Here is a 20,519-nt window from a genome sequence, read left to right as displayed (position 1 = left end):
GATCTTCATGAAATGGTCACTGCTGTCTGCAATATTGCAGATGCCCAGGTCTTGAGATTCTCCTCACATTGGTTTTCCATGAAAGCACCAATTCAGTTCAATGGCTTACTTTCTCGATTAACCAACTAATAGACTAACATTTAACTACTACTATCTACCCACTGTAAAAACTACCACTAAAAGACAAGTCCATTGATCCACTTCCAAAGTGAGCAGCAATTGTTGGACAGAACTAAGAGATTTTTGAGAACATCTGCAAGTTGTTGTGAAGAAATAATCGCAGTGTGCAAGAATGCATTATGGAATTCTATGTAAAGATGTTTGACTTGTACATGGAAAACTGGACTGTAAGTAATGTTGTAGTGAGGGCTCAGTCCCTAGAAGTGATTTACATTACCAATAAGTTTATCATCAATGTTTTCTTTTCCTATTTCTTATCAAAATGTATTACAGTACAATTGTTAGCAAACTTCATGGACTAGTATTGCCAAATGGTACAATGCATGACTATTTTATTTATTAAATTGGCTCACACCAGGTCGATATTCTCCAATTCCAAGTAGGTCCTGCAATATGTAAAAGACAGATTATCACTTTCAGCAGAAAAAAGTTGAGCAATGTAATCAATAATGTTTCAATTTGGTTGCAGAAAGATATGCAATAAAGCATGAACAATCAAATGCATATAGATGAAGTGCTTTCAAATATATTTAGAGAGAGAAGTAGCGCATTGCATGAGAGGAGCATGGTGATTTTATGCTTTTGATTCTCAATTGGTACAACAGGTGGACAGTAGAGCATCATAGATAATTCGCACAGGAAAGTATTGGCTGCAATCAGAAATCGGATGACAGATAGAGCCAGAAATCACAAAAATGCAAAAGCACATTGTTATTAGCACCCATAACCAGATTATGGTCAATTGACAAAATGTATAAGAGAAATATGTTAAGAAGAAAAAGTAAAGCATTTTAAGAAACTTTGTTCTGAAGAAAAGGCAGCAAATACGTTCAGCACTTTCAAATCTGCTTCAGTTATGCTATGCGTCTTGTGTGTTGTGCACCATATCCTATATTTGAGTCTGTTTATTTGGTTGCAATAGCCAAGCTCAAACTCTTAGTTTTAAAAAGAAAAACTAATTATATTTAAGATGATTGAAAGAGCTTGACAGTGTATGATGTCTGTCAAACTTCAACACTCTGGATATCAGTTTCATAATATGAGACCAAAGGAAAAAAGGCTCGTGGAATTCAATTTTCAATTATAAGACATACTGCATAAGCCTCTATCGTTTCCTTTTGTTTCAACTTTAAAGCATGAACGAACTCGATTCCATTTTTAAAAATAGAAACATAATTCGATACTGCAGTAAAAGAATTGAGCTTTTGGGCAACAATAAGTTACTATATTAAGTGCAAATTCAAGAAATGTCTCCAAGCATAGCATATTTGTGTATGACAAGCAATTTTCGTGGATGTGCAGAAACAAAGTATAGAAAGTAAAACCTGGCAGGCTTTATTTTTGGCTCTGGTTTCGGCTGTACTAGGGATATCGTGATTTGGTTTTGTAAATTTCTTCTCACGTCGTTCACATGAGCCCCATCCGTCAGAGAACCTGCCACCCCTAGCAGTAATATTAAAAAAGAAATTTCATAATGAAATCAATACATGAACCAATTTAACACGTAAATGAGTTTGTTCCAGAAAGGGGACATACTGCATGTGTGCCCTGACAACGAATTCAGCACGCACAACATTTCTATTATCATCAAATTCAATCGTCTTGTCTTTGATTTCGTAAGAAATATTGAAGTAAAATGACATCTTCCTCCAACCTGCATTACAAATCAATCATTCCCATGAACTTTAAATTGAGGACACCCAGTAATTTCTGATTCATTACCTGACTTTTTAATGAAAGGATGCCCAGAAATCATAGTGTAATCAGATTTCTCCAAAATCTGTTCATCAAAATTCAAATTGAAGTGAGTTCGTTGCATTTGCAGACCAATCAATTTTTACCTTCAACTTTTATCATTTCAGATAGAATAATGCAAAAAGAGAAAAAAGAAATTACCGCCATAGCAGCATTCTGGTAATCTTTAAAAAGCGAAACAGAAGGAAATCTCCCATTCAAGCAATGCCTCATAACATCCTTCTCCTCATTACGCACACAACTTCCCGGGGAAACTTCAGATCTAATCTGCGGCGACAAGTACGATTCAGGAGACGAATACGCCGCCGTTTTGAAAATTGGCGACTTCTTGACAAGAGCAAGTGGACTAGTGCTGTCACTGACCTCAGAAGCGCAAGTTCGGATCATTTTGTTAGGGCGAGAATTAGGAGAGTAGTTGTTACTAGTGATTTTATATTGAGGTCTAGGGTTTTGAGGGAGCTTTGAGGAAGATGGAGATTGGAAATTGGGGAATTTGAGAGCGAGGGGTTTGCGTGACTTGGAGGAGGAGTGAGAAGCTTCTGCTGAGTCTATCACTGCCCACAATGCGGCGTCGTCCAGGTCTTTGTCGTCGATTGAGTATGTTATAGATGACGAGGTCATTTGCTTAGTGTGTTTTTCTTTTTCTTTTTTAATAGATTTGTTGTGAGTGTAAGGTTTGGATGTTTTGGAGTTGATTTTTTTGGGCTGATGAAATAGGAAACAAAGGTGAAGCTGTGGCTATCGAGTGCACTGCAGTAGAAGATGGCGGCGAGCTCACTCTATGCACGAAGAAAGTGAGAGAGAATGCCAAAGAGAGCAAGAGTGACCAAAGGGAGCGGCGGGCTTTCTGGTTGAATTCAAAATTTCAAAATTGAACGGAGAGTATCACGACGCCGTTTCTTTACTCTTGAAACGATGTATTTTTATTTTTATATTTTGTTATTTTTATTAGTTTTTATTTTCCCCTTGAAAAGGCTCAGCTAGTTTTGGACCTACGAATATAAATAAATGTACGAGAAAAGTGAGGAAATGAGTAGAATCTTTAATTTAAGGACTAAATATCTATGAATTCTCTTTTTTTTTTAGCATATTTTAAGTAAATCTTTAATTTCATTCAACATAGTCTTGGAGCACCTCCAAACTGGGAAAGGCAAACTTCTCTCTAAGGTTGGTAGATAAATGAGTTCTTTTGGCACTACCAGCTTATCTACTGTCTGTTTTCAAACTCTCCGTCGCTTTCTTAAGAAATATGGACAAGCTTATTGCTAATTTTTGGTGGTCTAATGACAATCACTCTCGTGAAATCTACTGGGTAAGGTAGAATCGGCTAACTAGTAAAAGGTATGGGTTTTAGGCAATTGCATTGCTACTCTTTTAACTAAGATAAGCTCGAGACTTATTTCTCATCCAGATTCTCTTATGGCAACGGTAGTGAAATGCATTTATTATACCCACACTCCTTTTCTCAAAGCTGAAAGAGGAAGTAACCTCTCTTGGGCAAGGTATTGGATGGAATGTTGGCTGTGGCTCAAAAATCAGCGTCTAGGATGGATCCCTCACTACTCAAAGATTCCATGAAGGAGATCTAAGTTTGATTACGGACTTGATTAACAATAATAATCTTTAGAATAAAGGTCTTATCAAAGATCATTTCAATGGCAGTGATCGAGCCATCTTATGAAAATTGCTATTGGTAGCAAAGAGGTGGAGGATGAATTTGGCTGGCACTTTAGCCCATCTGGCTTTTACTCTGTCGAAAAAGCTTATCAAATGTCGATCTCTTCTCAGGCCCCTGCTGGTCCTACCAGACAAAGCAAGGATTTCTGGAGCTCTATATGAAATCTTGATGTACCACCTAAAATAAATCCTTTTCTTTAGAAATGTGTTAATAACCTTCTTGCAATTCATGATAGTCTTTGCTACAGACAATGTGCTCCTTCTCCCATTTGTCATCTCTGTGGAGAGAATTCTGAAACAATAATTCATATGATGGTTTATATTTGACAGAGGCCTTCATTCTCATGCTCACTCTTTTCCATTTTTTTTAGAGGTCCGACAGACTTTTATTCACTCACATGAAAATATAATAAATCCTTGCTTGAACTTGTTGCTCACATCTATTGGGCAATTTGGACCAAGAAGAATAATTTTGTCTTCAACAAAGTGTCTATCCTTCTAGTATCAACTCTTCATTGAGCTACACTCTATTAGGAACTCAGTCAGATCAGTATTGCAGCTTCAGAACTAATCTCCTTCTCAGTCGAGGCTTGCTGCTGATTGACTTTCTAAAACCAACTCTATTTTGTTTAATCCTGGATGGATTTCTGTCCATCAAGCTGAACTTGATTTGTTAATCTTACAGGATATGTCTCATCCTTGTTTCAATGGATTTCATCATTCTGTTCAAAAAGCAAAAAAAAAAAAAAAAAAAAAAAGAAAGAAAAGAAAAAGAACTAGAATGAACCATGGTAAAGCATCTGATTACCTTATAGTGAAGCTTTACATCATCCAAGGGGCATATTCAAGAATTAAATAATCCTCCACCTAGTGTGTGAGATCAAATTTCTGTAAATTGATAGTCGTCGGCATTTCGTGATCTTAAACTAGTGTTGCAAATTAGTAAGTAATTTAATCAGAGTTCGACTCTTAATAATTCATTTAAATGATATTCTTTTAATAATTAAATTGAGTTCATACTGCAAAAAATTCAACTCAATAATTTCATGAAAGGATCAATTATAAATTCATAAGTAAATTCATAAAATAAAATTTTAATAATCTGATGTATAATTATAAAATTTATATGTTTTTGTTTATAATATTTAAAATAAACTACTTAAACTTATTTATTATAATAAATTGATAAATTTTATTGAATATAATATAATATTTTAAAAGATACTTTATTTTAATAAATTATTAAATAATTTATTCTTTAAGCTCATTTAGACTCCTAAAATAAAAATGAAAATGCTAGACTTGTTTGGCTTGCATCTCATATAAGAGCTCAAGAGTATCTTGTGTTTTTCTGTTTTTCTTTTATTAACACACTTCTTTTTATTACCACCAAAAAAAAATGAAAAATTGTAAGAAATCAATGATATATATACATTGTAAGAAATTAATGATTCATATAATTATAATAAAATATTAATAATTAAATTTTATTGGTTAATGAAAAGTTATGAATTGAATAGTTATGACTATTAGTAAGGGTTATGATATGAATTTGATGAAAAACCAACCTTAATCTTTAAATAAGAGTTGGTCATCTCTCTACCCATATCATTAAAAATTATAATAAATATAAAAATTAAAAAATTAAAGTATACATCAATAAGATAAGAGAAAAAAGTGAGAGAAATCACACTCTATTAAATATGGATCAAGGTATGTTTTCTTCATTTTATTTAACAATGAAAAATATGAAGTTCTAAATCAATGGGATATCATAGTTTATATGAAGTATCAGAGTAAGGTTTAAGAAATCATATTTTTTCATAATTTCGTTGGATTTATTGTTGTTATGGATGCATGCAAAAATTAATTCTTGTTTTAACATATAAATTAAATTGACTAATTTTACATAGTTTAGATTAAATTTAAAATTTATTAGTGTTAGTTTTTGAACTAATTTTGTGTAAATTTGTTGGATCGCTGTTTTATGATAATTGTGTATGGTTTATGATTAAATTTTTTTTTTTTTTTCAAATTGGTCTGGTGTAACTTACACCTGTAAAAAAATAGCACCGCTTCATTGGGTGGTGTGAGAGTGCATGTTGTGCACGCGCGTGACACACGGACTCCTGAATGAAAATCTGGGGTTTTTGGTTAAAGGTCCATTGTGGCCCATAAAGTATTGTTAACTTATCAGATTACACGTAAAATTATTATTCTTCCAATTAAGTCCAAAATAATTTACAGTTTCGTCCTAATAAAAATAACTAATCCAGATTCATCCTTAATTCTTGGTACATATATATATATCAATAGTTAATGCTTAATTGAAATTAAGTTAATTATTTAATAAAAATAGATATATTATTTAAATATATTATTATAAACTATATTAAGAACAATTTTCTTGTCACCAAAGTGATCAAATTTTTAAAGTAAATAAATTTCAAATTATAGATTATAATTTTCAATTACTCATAAATTTCATGTTTAAAATGATATTACGACTTTTGTGTATTTATGAGTAAATTGAAATTTATCATTATAAGATATTTAAGGATCAACCTAAAGGTTGATTAATTATTTTATAATTGATAAACATAATCGTGGTGATTAGTATGTTATACTAATTTTATATTTACATATCCAAAGATAGAAAAAATAAATTTAGTTATATATATATAATTACCTATAATTGTTTACATAAGTATATCTTAGTATCACCCAGAGAAAAACTTTGATATATTTTATGTTTATATTTGAATTTATAAAATAAATATTATGAATCAAAGTGTTAATGTATGAGCATTTTATTTTATTTTTATTTGCAGTATCTGTACATGTTTCTCGTCATTTGCATGCTTCATCTGTTCCATTATTTAACGGTTTGAACTTCTCTTATTAGTGCGAACAAGTTCAGTTTCACTTAGGTGTTCTGGATCTTAATTTGGAACTTCAAATTGAGAAACCTACTACTGTTACTGATGAAAGTAGCAATGAAAAAAAATCTTTATATAAAGCTTGGGAAAGATCAAATAGATTAAGCTTAATGTTTATGCGAATGAATGTTGCAAACAACTTAAAGAGTACAATTCCTAAAACTGACAATGCTAAGAAATTTAAAAAGCTTATTAAGGAACGTTCTCAAACAGTTGATAAATCACTTGTTGGCACATAGATGAGTAATTTGACCAACATAAAATATGATGGTTCACGTGCCATGTATGAACATGTTATTGAGATGACTACCTTAGCAGTAAAATTAAAGACCTTAGGAATGAATGTGGATGAGTATTTTCTAGTACAGTTCATATTGAACTCCTTGCCTCCTGAACGATATGGTCCATTCCAAATAAACTATAACACCTTAAAGGATAAATGGAATGTAAATGAATTGACCAGTATGCTTGTTCAAGAGAGACAAGATTAAAGAATCAAAGAGCTCATTCAGTTCATCTCTTAAGTCATCAAAAAACTGGAAAGAGTTACAAAAATAAAGGTGGAAAGATCAAGAAGAAAGGTTTACACCAACCTGAATGAATCTTCCAAGGTTGCTCATAAGAAGGAACATGGGAGTGTTAAGTGTCACTTCTATGATAAAATCAAGCACTTAAAGAAGGATTGCCTGAAACATAAAGCTTGGCTCGAAAAGAAAGGTAAGCATTATGCTTTAGTATGTTTTGAATCAAATTTTATTGAAGTTCCACATAATACTTGGTGAACTGATTCCGGTTCCACTACCCATCTTTCTAATACGATGCATGAATTCATTACGATCCAAACCATAAGGCCAAATAAAAGTTTTATCTTCATGGGAAATCGAAAGAAAGCTTTTATTGAAGGCATTGGAACTTATCATTTAATTTTAGATATAGAAAATTATTTGGATTTATTTCAAACTCTTTATGTACCCACATTTTTCCATAACTTAATTTCTTTATCGAAATTTGATGTAGCGGAATTTTATTTTAAGTTTGGTTTTGGATCTTTAACTTTATTTAAGAATAATAATATTATTCCTTCTGGATTGATTATGTGATGGTCTCTACAAGCTTAAACTTGATAATTTTTTTATTGAGATATTAATGACCTTGCATCATACTATTGGTACTAAACGTAGTTTAGTCAATGAAAGTTTTGCATATTTGTAGCATAAACATTCATATATCCAAAGAAAGGATACAAAGATTAGTAAGAAATGAAATACTTCCAAATTTAGTCTTTATTGATCTTGAAGTGTGTATTGATTGTATTAAAGGAAAACAAACAAAATATACTAAGAAATGAGCCACGAGAAGCACACAGCTTCTTGAATTTATACGCACTGATATTTTTGGTCCTTTTGATGCTACAACTTTTGATGGAGAAAAATATTTTATTACCTTTATGGATGATTTTTCTTGTTATTGTCATATTTATCTATTACATGATAAATTTCAATCAATCAATTCACTTGAAATTTACATTAAAGAGGTTGAGAGGCAATTAGATAAAAAGATAAAAATCATAAGGTCAGATAGATGTAGTGAATATTATGAAAAATATGATGAATCTGGAAAATGTTCAGGTCTATTTGCCAAATTTCTCGAAAGACATGGTAGTTATGCTCAATACACAATGTCAGGAACACCACAACAAAATGGTGTTGCAGAAAGGCGTAATTGTACTTTAATGGAAATAGTTAGGAGTATGATAAGTCATTCTTCTTTACCCTTGTCATTGTGGATATATGCATTAAGAACTGCTATATATTTGCTAAATAGGGTTCCTAGTAAGGCAGTTCCATATACACCTTTTGAATTATGGACAGGAAGGAAACCTAGTTTGAGACACTTATATATTTGGGGTTGCCCGGCATAAGTAAGAATTTATAATCCACATAAAAAGAAATTGCATTTAAAATAACTCGTGGTTATATCATTGGTTATCCAGAAAAGTCTAAAGGGTATAGATTTTATTGTCCTAAACATAGTACAAGAATTGTTGAATATGGAAATGCAAGGTTCATTGAAAATGGTGACATTAGTGGGAGGGAAAGAATACATTATGTTAGTACTCAAAAAGTTAGGATGGAAGTTCCTATATCTAAAAATTCTATAATTTATTGTTCCTAATGTTATTGTTCATCCCAATAACATTCATGAACAACAAACAAATGATCAAATGCTTCATGCTGAAAATGTCAATAATGAAACCATAGTAAATGAACAACAAGAAGTAATAGTAAGAAGGTCTCAAAGAGAAATGAGATCTGCTATTTTTGATGATTATGTAGTTTATCTACAAGATCGTAAATAGACTTAGAAATTAATAATAATCCAGATTCATTTTCAGAAGCCATGAATTGTGATGATTCAATTAAATGGATTAATACTATGGAAGAAGAGTTAAAATCTATAGATCAAAATCAAGTCTAGGACCTTGTTGAGTTGCCTAAAGGATGTAAAAAGATTGGATGCAAATGGATTTTCAAAACTAAAAGCGATTCAAAAGGCAATATCGAAGAACAAAGCCAAACTTGTTGCCAAAGGTTTTACTCAGAAAAGTGGCATTGATTATAAAGAGACTTTTTTACGAATGTCTAAAGAAAGATTCTCTTAGAATCATTATAGCTTTAATGGCTCATTATGATTTAGAGCTACATCAAATGGATGTCAAAACCACTTTTCTTAATGAACTTTGGAAAAAGAAGTTTATATGGATCAACCTGAGGATTTTTTAATTAAGAAAAATGATCATATAGTGTGTAAACTAAAAAAATCAATATACGGACTGAAATAAGCTTCCTATCAATAGTATATTAAGTTCAATGATACCATTAATTCTTTTGGATTTCAAGAAAATATTGTTGATCATATGTATATATGAAAATCAGTAGGAGCAAGTTTATTTTTCCTGTTCTGTATATTGATGATATTTTACTTGCTGTTAATGATCTTGGTTTACTACATGAAACTAAGAAATATCTCTCTAATAATTTTGAAATGAAGAATATGAGAGAAGCCACATATGTGATAGGAATAGAAATATTTATGATAGATCACAAGGATTATTGGGCTTATTTCAAAAGGCTTATATTAATAAAACCTTAGAGAGATTTAAAATGGACAAATGCTCAGTAAGGATAGTTTCAATTCAGAAAGGGGATAAATTTAATCTTATGCAATGTCCAAAAAATGAAATGGAACGAGAACAAATGAAAGACATTCCTTATGCATCTGTTGTTAGGAGTTTAATGTATGCTTAAACTTGTACCAAACCAGATATTAATTTTGCTGTCGGAATACTGAGCAGATATCAAAGTAATCCAGGATTAGATCACTGGAAAGCTGCAAAGAAAATTCTTAGATACTTGCAAGGAATAAAGGATCATATGCTTATTTATAGAATATCGTAAGGAATAAAGGATCATATGCTCATTTATAGAATATCCAATCATCTAAAAGTGGAAGTAGTCTTTCATTGCTGCATCCATTATAAAGGCTAAGTTCGTAGCTTACTTTGAGGCTACCGTTCATGGATTATGGTTGCGAAATTTTATTTCAGGACTTAGAATTATCAACAATATAGCCAGGTCACTGAAAATTTATTGTGATAATTCTGCAGCAGTTTTCTTCTCTAAAAATGACAAGTATACTAAGGGTGCTAAGCATATGGAGATAAGATACTTTGTCGTTAAAGAAGAAGAAAGAGTGTCAATTGAACATAATTCATAAGGCATTGAGGAGACTGATTTTGGAGGTATACAGTTAAGTACATAAGCTATTGTTAATAAAGCATCTCCTTAGTATTGTACTAGGAGATTAGCTTGAGCCGTCATGGACCTAATCATTTCTACCAAGTTTTTGTTCCTCAGTATTGTACATGGCATGAGCAGTTGGATACTGCTGGTACTCATACATAAAATCATCAAATTCATGAAATTAATCAGGATTTCTCTTGCGGTAGAATCCTTCTTCTTCAAGAGGTGTAAACAGCTATGTCGCATCTATGCTGTGCTTGGTTGATATTTTTCTCATTAGTTTTACGCTCATTCATAACATTATTGACGACCTCTAGAATCTCTTGCTCCTTAAGGACATAGTACATTTTTAGATGCTGCATGTTATAATTATCACCATTCAGTTTCTCACCCTTGTTAAGTTCAACTATGATGTTCTTTGATGCCATGTAAGTTACAAAAAACTACAAAAGATATTTTAAATGAAAAATCAATTTATTATGTCAATATACATATCTCTTAGTCACATTTTCAAAATTAAGTTATTGAAATTTTTTCAAATGAATTAGAATCGAAAGTTTACCAAGTTCCCAATCATCTTCAAATTTTAAATAAAAAAATTTATTTAACTTTAATTTTAAATTGTGCATTTTATTGTTCTATATGAGAATTTTCAATCTTCAGAATACCCATATATGAAGAAAAATATTGATTAACCTTCATAATATTTTCAATGTTCATAAATCAAACAAATAAAAAAATGTAACTAATCAAACAATAAAGAAATGTACTAATCCTAAGTACATTTGAATAAAAATTTTCTAGGAATAGACTCTTCCACTTTCTCTTTATCCATCCATGATAGTAGGGACCATTTTCTTAAGCCAAGGGAAGTTTGGAATAAGCAATCTAGTAGTCCGAAGATTGGGACTAAATGCTAAAGTGGTAGACTTGTTCAAATTCTTTCAAGTGTATTCTTCCAAAAATAGGTAAATTAAATTTTTATTAACATTACTTTTCCCATTTATCATATATCATTATCATTTGGTTTGGTCCAAAAAAACTTCATTCACTTCCCTTAACTAAAAACTTTCAAGTTTTTCTTTAAGGTGGTCCGGCAAAGTGACATGTAAAGCATGAAATTTTTCATCACTAGCTAACACATATCCCTTAAGAGTTATGTCTTAAAGCATGCCATTCACAACTTTAATATGTTCAACAATGTTATGATCAGGATGTATTCTATATGCGGCGAGATTCTCTCTAATCTTCCAAGTCTTTCTCTCGCAGCTCGAGTCCTTATCGCTATAAGAGTGATTTTCAAACATTTTCCACTAGATATATATCTATTTTGTTTTCTGTTTCTATAGTCTTTGAGCTTTCATATTCTCGTCAAACGAGGTTTTTTTTCCTAAGCGCTCATTTTGTATGGGCTTTTAGTTTATTGTTTCTATTCAGTGGTCATGATTATTGGCAAGAACTTATTGAATCAATCGTGTGGACTTATAATAAATTAAAAACGAGATTTTTTTTCCTAAGCGCTCATTTTATATGGGCTTTTAGTTTATTGTTTCTATTCGGTGGTCATGATTATTGGCAAGAACTTATTGAATCAATCTTGTGGACTTATAATAAATTAAAAGTTGCTCTTGTTACTCAATCTTGAGCATTATACAAGGATATAACATATTTTAAGGGAAGATTGAGTAAAAATGGATCGTTAAAGAGAAAAAAATTTCAAAGCCATTATAACATATATAATATACATAATTTTAGGCATTGACTAAAACTCAGTACACAAATAAAAAATATCATTGAGAATGTTTTTTAAAAAAAAAAATTCAACATATATTTATAAATTTTAATTAATTTTATAAGTAAAATCAATTAAAATTATATTTTAATAACTTATTTATTAAAAAATTTTGAAAATTTAGGTAGAATAATTATTTTCTCCTATTGGACCTCAACACTCTCAAATATATTAATTAGAATATATCTCATATTTTTCAGATTTTATTTTCATCAAAATAATTTCATTTTAATTTTTTATTTGTTATAAAAAAGAAATCAAAACTAAATATTTTAATATCTAAAAAAATTAATTTTAATTTACCAAAAATATCAGCAATTAATATAGAGCCCAATGGAGGTGGTAGTGTTAAAAACTGCCTATTAGAGATGCCCCATACACCGTCACATGCCACTGGGTGCAAGTAGCAAAGGATAAAATTGTCGACTGCATAGCAATCGGTTGCCAAATGGTGCCACACGTGTAGTTAGGGGTGCGTGTACCTATCGTGTGAATTAGGCCTCAAAATATTTTCTATCCCTCTATTTTTACATGTTGTGAGTTTAATAGTACAATTTGTTTAAGATTTTGATGCCTAAAAACGTATATTTGAGAAAAACACATAGATGAAGAGAGTGCAAGTCACTTCATCTTCAACTTAAAGAATCTTAGAATCAAAAAAAAAAAAAAATTAAGAAATCGATTTCCGACATCCTTAATTCAAAAAATTATAATTTTCTCTATACAAATGGATTTTGAATGTTCTTTATATCAAGTTAAAGATCTCATTCCCTACTTTAAATGCATATTAATCATTAAGTCCAGAAGGCTGAAAATATAGATGAAAAAATATACCAAAGTTATCATGAAATAAAAAATTCAAGAATTTGAGTTTCAAACGCCTAGCTTTGCATACTCATATCTTTTAACACAGAATTTTAAAAATTATATTATATATATCAATTTAAAACTCTCATATCCTATTTTAGGAATATATAATTTTATGGCATGAAATACAAAAAATTTGACTGAAAATATTATCTCAAGTACTACCATCATTTGTTTTTCATGATTTCAGATTTTTTTAATTTTGATTTTACCGTAAAATAAAAATTAATTAAACACAATATGGGAATCATCATTAGATTTGATATCAAGTTTATGTGGAATTAAGAATGAAAAACACTTACCTCTTGATGATTCTATAAAAATATTGATTAGCATTAGATTATAAATACGATTTACAAAAGAATTGTATTTATTATTCAAAACCCAAATACTAAAATTCTATAATTAATACAAAAATTCAGAGAAAGTTTTTTGAGTGGAAGTTACATTCCCTAGTAGTTACCAACACAAATAATTAATAATAATTATTATTATATTAAGAAAATAAATTATAATTAATATATATTAAATAAATTAAATGAATTTGAATCAACCGGTGATGAACAACCCAACCTAAATTCTAACAAATTACAAAATTAATTTAAACTTAAAACAAACTTAATATAAGTCAATAAATCAAAATGAAAAATTAAATTCGAAAAATCAGAACTGCAGAAAGCGACAACAATGAAAGTAGCAGTTACTTTCTTGAAATTAATAATATATCTATTTTTTGAAAAATTTGGATACCAATATTTAAGTATTTGCATTTTGTATATGCTTGAACAGGTTTATATGTAGTTGGAGTCTTTGTTTTCTTTTTCTTTTAAGATTTAGGTATATATTGTGTTTTGTTTAATTTTGAATCCTTGTTTTGTATTTGTAATTTTCAATTAGTTTTTCATATCAAGCAAGTTGATCCTTGTTAGGTATTTCTTTGGTTTTATGTTTGTTTTTTAGGTGTTGCTCTATAACATTTTGGTCCTTTCACGTATGATAATTGGGTAACTAAAAGCATGCCGTGAGTCTGAGCTACTTGAACTATTATTAAAATATGATATTCTTCTTACTTCTTAATAACTAATTGTATGGAAAATTTAGGAGTTAATAGAAATTAGACTAAGAACTTGATTATCTAAATAAAAAGATAGCAAAATAAACTAAGCTAAGGAATATAATGTTTTATAGTTACTAAAAGATTAGGAAGAATTTGAACTAATAAAGTAGAAATAATTAAAATTAGAGATATTTGTGGGGTCGATATTGATATTTTCAGAATGAGATTAGTGCATCTTCATGTTTGGCCTCCACTCACCTCTTCACATGCGTGCTTTCTTAAGAATCTCCACCTCCTAATATTTTTTCACCTAACCAAAACATACATTAACTTTTCATGACTTTCCTTTTTTACTCTTTATGCTTTTCTCAACTAATCATAATTTTCATAATCACAGTTACTTTAAGCTTCTTTTGTACATATATGATGTGCACAATTCTATATAATATCATAACTCAAATCATAAGCTTCAGTTTCAGGTTTCGTTTATGGATATGGGTTGGAAGGTTTAGGTAATTTGAAATTTGCAATTATCTATTTTAATTGGACTAGTTGAATACTATGAAAAAATATTATAATGAAAAGAAAAAGAATTAGTGAAATACTTAGGTGCTAAAAATGTGAAGTGACATATATTTGAAAAGTGTTCTCTTTTATAAGCCGGTTGCTATGTCAATTTTTCTATATGCTCTCGGCCGAAAGATGTATAGAAATTTAATTTAAATTTAGACATTTTGCATTAAAAACTACAATTTAGGCATGGCTGTGAAATTTGTGCTAAACCTGGGGACCATGTGTGCAAATTACCCAAAGAAGAACATATGAAGAAGCGGTGGTGTGGAAGCATAAAGAAAATAATAATAATAATAATAATAATAATAATAGTAATAAAAAAGAAGAAAAAAAAAAACTTAAAACATATGCTAAAACCCTAGTTCATCCTCTTTAGAATTAGCAGTTATTCTCAAAAACCTCAGACTTTCAAACATGGTTCGCAGCATAAAGAACCCAAAAAAGGCCAAGAGAAAGAACAAGGTTAATATCATTCCTTCACTTGCTAGAGTTAATAATCACTCAATTCATTGTTTTTGTAATTTTGATACGAATTATCTGTTATTATTAAATATCACACAGCAGGGTTCAAAGCAAGGAGATGCGTCTTCTTCATCAATACCGACGATGCCAACAAAGGTGTGGCAACCAGGAGTTGACAAGCTTGAGGAAGGCGAGGAGCTCGAGTGTGATCCCTCGGCGTATAATTCTCTTCATGGGTTTCATATTGGCTGGCCCTGCTTGAGGTTACTGGCTTCTTTTTTCTTTTCCTGTTCTGGTTTTGCCTATCTCTAGTTCCCTTAGATTTGTTGATTACATGAAATAGAGAAAGAAAAGTCGAAATCTTGAGGATTAACTTTTGATTGCTGGTTTTGCCTATCTTTAGTTCCCTTAGATTTTGCCTTTCTCTAGTTCCCTTAGATTTGTTGAATCTTTGCATATGTATATTCTTTTGTTTTTTGTTTTTAATTTTTGGACTCTTGGTTTGGTATGTTATGGTTGAGTTTATCTACTCCTAAATATTAAATTACAGAGATTGCTACTTTAGGTAATCAAAGCCAATAGCATGTAGACTTGAACCCTCAACCTCAGCCTTGGCAAGGCTATGCTCTACCATTAAGCTATTTCCGCCAGCCAAATCCTATCTTTCCTTGAAGTAAGTTCAGAGAGGGAGCGGCTTCAGGAAAGGAGCATTGCCAAATATATGGATTTGCCGAGGTGCCCAACATTCCTGGGTAGCATGTAGACTATGTGATAAGGGTCAAAACTGTCAACTTATTCTTACAAGGTGGTATAGTCGCTCCAAGTCCAAGGACTGATTTGATGTGTCTTGCATTTGTGTATCTTGGGCACTGGGCAGAATTACATGCTATAATGATAAAAGTGATTTTTGTCACTTCATATTTTATTCTTCATAATTGTGAAGTCCTAAATATCAGCTTTGGCATAGGAAAGGATAAGAAGTTTTATTAAATTTGTTCTTACTTTACTTTTGACAGTTTTGATATTGTACATGATAAATTGGGCTTGCTTCGGACAGAATTTCCCCACACGGTGTACTTTGTCGCTGGCACTCAGGTCTGATTCATTTCACATTTGAGTTATGAATATCACCAAGTGAAAAATATTCTATGACCTGTGCTTGTGTAGATTCAGATTAAGGCTCCCTAAGATTGCTTATGTCAATACTAATAGGGATTTATATATATCTGTATTAATTATTTGTTTAGATTTAGGTACTAATAACAATCATAAATGATAGGCAAAATCATATTCTCTATCTAAATTATTGGCTAACTGTTTGTTTTTATACGGAACATTGAACAAAATGCAAGTAAAAGTCCGCAAGCTACTGAGGAAACAAAATTATGTTTTTAACCTTTTCTCCATCCCTCTTCAATCACCATCAAATTTATACGTACTCGTTATCTGCAGGCAGACAAAGCTTCTTCTAACACTATCGGAATATTTAAAGTATCTAATATTTCTGGTAAAAGACGTGAATTGGTGCCTGCCAAAACTACAGATGGTGACGCTGAAATTGATACTGATAGCAGTGATAGTGATGAAGATAGTGAAGACGAGGAGCATGGTGGATCTCGGGCACCAGTTTTGCAGGCAGTTTTTCCTTTCCTTGTTTTCATGATTGGTCTATTCTGACACTTATCTTTTGCGTGCATTTTCACTTCCAAGTTCAAATATGCAGATACGCAATGTAGCTCACCAAGGATGTGTAAATCGCATACGTGCAATGGCACAAAATCCCCATATATGTGCATCTTGGGCTGACACTGGTCACGTTCAGGTTAGATCCTTTCCAGTGGTTGGTAGCTTTGAACCAAGAGCATCATATATTATAGATTGGTAATGGTGGCATTTTGTGCATGTGAGAGTAGTCAGAAAAATTATGGAAATGAGGTTCCACTCTTATGTTTTTTAATATGCAATTTCATATGCAGATATGGGATTTTAGTTCTCATCTGAATGCTTTATCGGAGTCAGAAGCGGATCGCCAAGGAGGCCCTTCAGCTGTTAATCAGGCTCCTTTGGTTAAGTTTGGAGGACATAAGGATGAAGGTTATGCTATTGATTGGAGTCCTCGTGTCACTGGAAGGCTGGTATCTGGTACTGTTGAATATTACCTTCTACCTCTAGTTATTTTCTGATTCCAAAGTTTCTTTGATGATCATCTGCTGGTTTACATGTTTGAAGGTGACTGCAAGAATTGTATTCACTTATGGGAGCCATCTGGTGCGACATGGAATGTTGGTAGTGTCCCATTTGTTGGACATGCTGCGAGTGTGGAAGATCTACAAGTATAAGACTTACTTGCAAATGTATAAGAATAGCTCTTTCTTGTATTTGGTCAGTTCTATAAGCATTATTGCTGTCTTTTGTCTATGCAGTGGAGCCCTACAGAGGATGCGGTATTTGCCTCTTGTTCTGTGGATGGAAGTATTGCAATATGGGATATCCGCTTGGGGAGGACTCCTGCAATTTCTTTCAAGGCACATAATGCCGATGTGAATGTTATTTCATGGAACAGGTGCTTGTATTTTCATGATTTCTGATGCATTGTTATTTGCAGCAGTCTTCTTCTCTTTTTCAGTTAATGGTCTCATTTGCTCTTTACTGGTTGGACTAGGTTGGCTAGTGTTATGCTGGCATCTGGAAGTGATGATGGGACATTTTCTATTCGCGATCTTAGATTATTATCACAAAAACAGGTATCTTTGTTTTGAACCCAGGCAACCAAGCTGCAGCCTGATTTTTAGCAGAAAAACTCTAGATCTTTCTATTCAATCTGTATGCCATAATTCAATCCTCCAAGATCTCCCTAGTGATTTGCTGCTAGGTCTCAAGTGGCAAGTGGACCTCCAAAATAGCGCTGTTTGAACAGAGTTGACAATGAAAAACTGTCTGACAAAGTGGAATTAGTTAGAGTTGACTCTCTAGAGGATTCTGTGGACTGTGGACAAAGCATCTGCCCTGTCCAATCCCCCCTCCTGTTAGTTGGTGTGTGTTGTTCAGGGTAGCTCTGCAGGTGGTTCATCCCACTCTGTTCTTGGTTCAGTATTTGGTACACAGTTGATTTTATAGGGTGCCTTTCTCCCACGATCTATCTATGTATGATGCGTGTATATGGCTTTCAACATTGTGAAAATTGTGTTTTGCGCAAAGCATGTGCAATCCAGTAACTGCAGAACTATTTCTTTTCTTTGTTTTTTTTTTTAAAAGAAAACCTAACTGCAAAACCTTGATCTCACTATATGTTATCTTCTATCTGGGCAGGAAGAAGATAAATCTGTGGTAGCACATTTTGAATATCATAAACACCCTATCACATCCATTGAATGGAGTCCACATGAAGCCTCTGCACTGGCAGTTTCATCATCTGACAATCAATTAACGTAAGTATTGTATAAACATAATGTTGAATCCAATCTAAAGACAACATCTATGCTTTTTGGGCACAACAAACAGAACATTGTCTGCATTCCCTATCCCCATTGAATTGCCTGTGTGTTTAGAACTGATTGTTTAATCCCCTCAATGTTGCCAGAATATGGGATCTTTCCTTAGAAAAGGATGAGGAAGAGGAAGCAGAGTTTAGAGCTAAAACAAATGAGCAAGTAAATGCCCCAGCAGATTTACCTCCTCAACTTCTGTTTGTTCATCAGGTATGTTTTGCCAAACCTTTTCCATTAAGAACATTTAACTTCAAAATGTTTCAGACCTCTATTTACCTCGTAAATTTTGAACAGGGGCAAAAGGATTTGAAAGAACTCCATTGGCATGACCAGATTCCGGGTATGATCGTGTCTACTTCAGCTGATGGTTTCAATATCTTGATGCCTTCGAACATTCAGAGTACCCTTCCATCTGAAGGTGCTTGAGACTTGCATTCTGTCAGCAGAATACCTTGCAACGCAGAAACTATATGCTGCATCCACCTGCTGCTTTGATGCAAATGACGCCAATTTTGTCTATGTGCATTTTTTTTCTTTTTTATCGATGTGGGACACTATACAAATTCACTATGCAAAATGCAACTAGCTTCAGTCTTGTAATTTGTTCATTGTTTGTCAAAGTGGCAATTGTTAGCGACCCATCATATTCTATTGTGGAGAGAAGACAGGCATGGGTAAGAGCTAGCTAGCTAGCTTGTGAACCGAGTTGGAGAGCGACTTTTAACTGGAAAATATGTTCTACAAATTAATATGCATTAATGATACAGTGTTGATATTCTATTGGAAACTAATATGTTATTTGAGTTTATTTAGTCTTTTAGCCTAAAAAGAAAAGCCGCAATGTCCAAAATTGAAGTCTGAATTGCGTTTTTCTAAATTTACCCAAATATTTTATTTTGACAATTTTATCTTAATTTAAAAAATTGATTTCAATTGTATCTAGGATAAATTAGGTTGATGTGTTTGCTGTTTGGAAAAGAATAAATTTTTTTAATTATTTATGTTATTTTTTGTATGAAAAGTAATAAAAAAGAGGAGATAATTTTTAAAGTCTTTTTTTTTCTTCGCTATCAGTTTAAAATTTTAATTTTTTGAGTGAAGAAAGGCATTTTTAGAGATTCATAAATTAAGACAGGATTGCAGTAGGTCGAATAAGCAATGAGATTATTGAAAATATTTTTTTCTTTTTTTATTTGTCGGACACGTCAATTATGTACACAATTCAAAATTTAAAATCTCAATTTAACCAAATTGGATACAATTGAAATTAAGTTTTTAAATTAAAATAAAATTGTTAAAATTAAGAGGTTTGGATACAATTGAAATCAAGTTTTTCAAATTATAGAAATTAAGAGGTTAAGATAGAATTGTCTAAGATTGAGAAATAAGCGAAAAAGAAGTTTGGATTTATTTAGTGATTAAACTTTTTTTAAGATATTTTTATGGCCTAAAGTAAAATTTTGGTTAAATCTACTCAAGATTGTTCTCTATGGGAAACATACGAATGAAACAACCATTGGTGATTGCTATGGGTTTATTTAATTACTCTTGCCAAATAATCTCATTTGAGCATTTTCCATAGCTTTTATAATTACATGACCATACTTAACATGGAAATGGATCATCAAATATTGAGAGTTGTTTCCTTTTTTCTTTTCTTTTTGTCCAATTCTCCTACTTAAAGCTTCAGAATCAGTGAAACCCCCTAACTGTGATACACTATTATTTTGTTTGTGATTCAGGAAAACATGAATCCCCAAACTGTTGGAGTTGATAACTGATGTCTTCTAAATAACTGATGCCCACTGCTGCATGAAGGTTGAGGTTGCAGCTGCTCTTTTCAGTTTTGAATTTATATCCCTCAAAAGAATAAACAAGGCTGGATCAGTTGCACTTCTGATGAACATGCATTAATAATAGTTGGAA

The 20,519-nt window shown here is 31.7% G+C and overlaps 2 protein-coding genes across 4 annotated transcripts; one reads left to right on the top strand and one right to left on the bottom strand.

Moving 5' to 3' along the window:
• Window positions 1-266: 266 nt before the first annotated feature.
• LOC8279569 lies at window positions 267-2,958 on the bottom strand. Of its 2 annotated transcripts, none has more exons than XM_025158893.2 (5): window positions 2,077-2,958; window positions 1,903-1,960; window positions 1,717-1,834; window positions 1,506-1,614; window positions 267-566 (listed from the first exon to the last, which is right to left on the bottom strand). In XM_025158893.2, the coding sequence occupies exons 1-5, from the start codon at window positions 2,554-2,556 to the stop codon at window positions 513-515; spliced, it is 819 nt and encodes a 272-aa protein (XP_025014661.1). In that variant the 5' UTR covers window positions 2,557-2,958; the 3' UTR covers window positions 267-512. The 2 variants fall into 2 exon arrangements, with proteins under 2 accessions (XP_025014661.1, XP_015580008.1); XM_015724522.3 differs by having other exon boundaries at window positions 1,506-1,623; window positions 2,077-2,956.
• Window positions 2,959-14,942: 11,984 nt separating this feature from the next.
• On the top strand, window positions 14,943-19,380 carry LOC8279571 (protein HEAT STRESS TOLERANT DWD 1). 2 transcript variants are annotated; one of them, XM_002527681.3, is made up of 12 exons: window positions 14,943-15,105; window positions 15,208-15,368; window positions 16,122-16,200; window positions 16,558-16,740; window positions 16,829-16,927; window positions 17,082-17,247; window positions 17,335-17,438; window positions 17,529-17,668; window positions 17,768-17,849; window positions 18,415-18,533; window positions 18,686-18,803; window positions 18,888-19,380. In XM_002527681.3, exons 1-12 carry the CDS (start codon window positions 15,058-15,060, stop codon window positions 19,017-19,019), a joined length of 1,431 nt encoding a protein of 476 aa, XP_002527727.1. In that variant the 5' UTR covers window positions 14,943-15,057; the 3' UTR covers window positions 19,020-19,380. The 2 variants fall into 2 exon arrangements, with proteins under 2 accessions (XP_002527727.1, XP_015579998.1); XM_015724512.2 differs by having other exon boundaries at window positions 14,950-15,105; window positions 15,205-15,368.
• The last annotated feature ends 1,139 nt before the right edge of the window (window positions 19,381-20,519 follow it).

Source organism: Ricinus communis, chromosome 10 (genome assembly GCF_019578655.1).
Source record: "Ricinus communis isolate WT05 ecotype wild-type chromosome 10, ASM1957865v1, whole genome shotgun sequence".
Classification (NCBI taxonomy): Eukaryota; Viridiplantae; Streptophyta; class Magnoliopsida; order Malpighiales; family Euphorbiaceae; genus Ricinus; species Ricinus communis.
This window is presented reverse-complemented; position numbering and strand designations above follow the sequence as displayed.